Source organism: Merops nubicus, unplaced genomic scaffold (genome assembly GCF_000691845.1).
Source record: "Merops nubicus isolate BGI_N331 unplaced genomic scaffold, ASM69184v1 scaffold18768, whole genome shotgun sequence".
Taxonomy (NCBI): Eukaryota; Metazoa; Chordata; class Aves; order Coraciiformes; family Meropidae; genus Merops; species Merops nubicus.
The window spans coordinates 76,583-78,916 of NW_008623902.1; the positions used below are offsets into that span (position 1 = coordinate 76,583).

The following is a 2,334-nucleotide window of genomic DNA, read 5'->3' on the forward strand; positions in this document are numbered from 1 at the left end:
ATTTGATATGCTATTTTATAAAACAAAATCGTATTAAGACAGAGATGTACTGTTTCCTTTAATTTTGTTCTTAGAAATTAAATACTATTTGACCCCAGAGTTGGAAATACTGTCATTGAAAAATACAGATTTGATTATTGATACTTAAGGAAACAAAAATGTGTTATTTTTGATGTTCTATTAATTTCAGGAATAGAAGCAAATACTTGACAGCTTTCCTCAGGCTGAGCAGGGTGGCAACCAAGGACTCAAATGAAGTAAAGTAAATCCTGAGACTGTTTTCCAAAAGACACATAACTTCTGAGATTTTTCTCTTGAATGTGATCTCTTCCAGCAGTTTTAGTTTTTATTATGGGTGTGAGAATGGCAAAATTAAAACTGGTTTGGATAATCTAAACGTAACACCCTTTCTCACATTCAAAATCTCCAACCCCAAGTCTCCTTAGACTAGAAAAATAACAATACCAGCATCACCTATCCCTACCTCTATGGAAAAGCTGCTCCTCTGGTTACTGGCTATAATTATCCTCCTGATCTGTTAATTTTAGAAAGGTTAATTGTTCACCTAAAAATAAAACTTACCTTCTGCAAGGCGTATCAAGCTCTCCAGCAAGCGGATGGTGGTTCGGGCGGCGTTCCTGCAGTCACTCTGACGCTGCATCTGATAGTAGCGGACCAGGACCAGGTTGCTCTCATCAGACAGTTTTGGCTGGATACTTTTTATAAGGCAGAAGTAAGTCTTCATCTTTTCCATGCTCCAGAGCTTTTCTGATTTGCTTGGGCAGCCTGCATTACAATGGCCTAGTCAGTAATTCTGTAACAACAGACATGCTCTTGCCTAAGAATTCATATGAACTAAATAGGCAGGTGACTAGAAAACACACGTTACTGTATTTTTGGGGCTTAATGGGTTATCTGTACACTAGTCCTCAAGAATCTGGTCAAATTCCAGTATGGAATTTTATACACCATCCAGTCCCACCCCTATTAAAATCCACAGTAATGCCTCCAGTAATTCCAGCCCAACCGCTGTCAGACTCGCTGCCCACCAGCCGGTACAGCCAGCACTGAGTGCTCTAGTATTCCTTAAAATGTAAAATCCTATATGAATTGTATGGACCTCCTCTGACTGTTTTACCTGCTTTGTAGAAGCCAAAAACTACCTGCTATATTCTGAACATTTTTTGCATGGAAACATTTGGGGAAGGGAAGAAAGCTAGCTGAAGAAGCTTCCTGTAACCACTTCTTCCCCAACGGAGATCAAAGCCATGGATAGTGAAGGGGCTAGTTAAAATCAGATCATGCTGCCTCCCCTCATCCCAGAGCACGGAGGTCCATGTAGGAAACACTGCTGATCATTCCTTGAGCCTTGAAGCACACACAGCTCAGACTGGTTCTGTCTGAATTAAGTTTGCCATGAACCGCGGGTACGATTGCGTGGTGTGCAGGATCTGCCCATCAAGCAGTGAAAAGGTGGAAGCCACCCACTTACTGAGCAGTCTGGGCTGAAATCTCTTGTAAATGATCACAGAGGAAAGGTAGAGTGGTGTCAGCTCACCCCTACTAATTAATCAGTGATCTCTATCTTATTCAAGCTTGAAAAACAACCATACCACAGAAATGAACATAGCAAAAATGTAAACACAGATTAATACGAAAGACTCAAGAATAATAAACTAAACTGAAAGGCGGGGAAATTAAAAACAAAACAACACAAAACCCAAAACAAAACCACAAACCCCTCCACCTTATAATTTTAAAGCCTACTCTTACCTTTGTTTTGCAAGATGAAGGATGAAATGATGCGGTCCCATTCCTCGTTCTTTGTATCTAACAATACTAAGACCAGGTCAAATCTGCTCAACAGGGGACTGCCAAGAGCTATATTGACAGAGACAGACTCATTCGGGTCATAATGGCCTTTTGGGTTTGTTGCTGCCAGGATAGTTGTCCTTGTATTAAGCTTGCACACCAAGCTAGAAAAAAGTATGGTGAACATTACAGTTGAATTAAATTGGGTAGGGGAAAGCACTCCAAAGTGTTAAAAATTATAATGTTTTTATGGTAAAAGAGCACGTTACCCTGAAAGACTGTAAGTGCTAAACAATATACACAACTATTATATTAACATTTACTGTATATACAGCACTTCTCAGACAGAGAATAGCAACCACACAGAAAGGCAGTCATCAGGATACCAAAAGTAACCAAGTGATATTGCCATAAGTAATTCCCATGAGCAAAATAAAATGTAATACAAATATTTTATTCCTGTGTTTAAACGTTATGAATATGAACCTGACCAAACAGCAACTGTTTTTTTCCAAGGGAAAG

The 2,334-nt window shown here is 39.5% G+C and overlaps 1 protein-coding gene across 1 annotated transcript in view; it reads right to left on the minus strand.

Annotated features, from left to right (window-relative positions):
• Nucleotides 1–2,334, minus strand: part of LOC103777681 (DNA helicase MCM9-like) — a gene marked incomplete at its 5' end in the record, with an annotated part of 15,185 nt that overhangs the window by 11,114 nt on the left and 1,737 nt on the right. The window contains 2 exons of the mRNA XM_008945242.1: nt 583–786; nt 1,774–1,976. Of these exons, the coding sequence (XP_008943490.1) occupies nt 583–786; nt 1,774–1,976 (407 nt within the window). The remainder of the gene's footprint in view (nt 1–582; nt 787–1,773; nt 1,977–2,334) is intronic.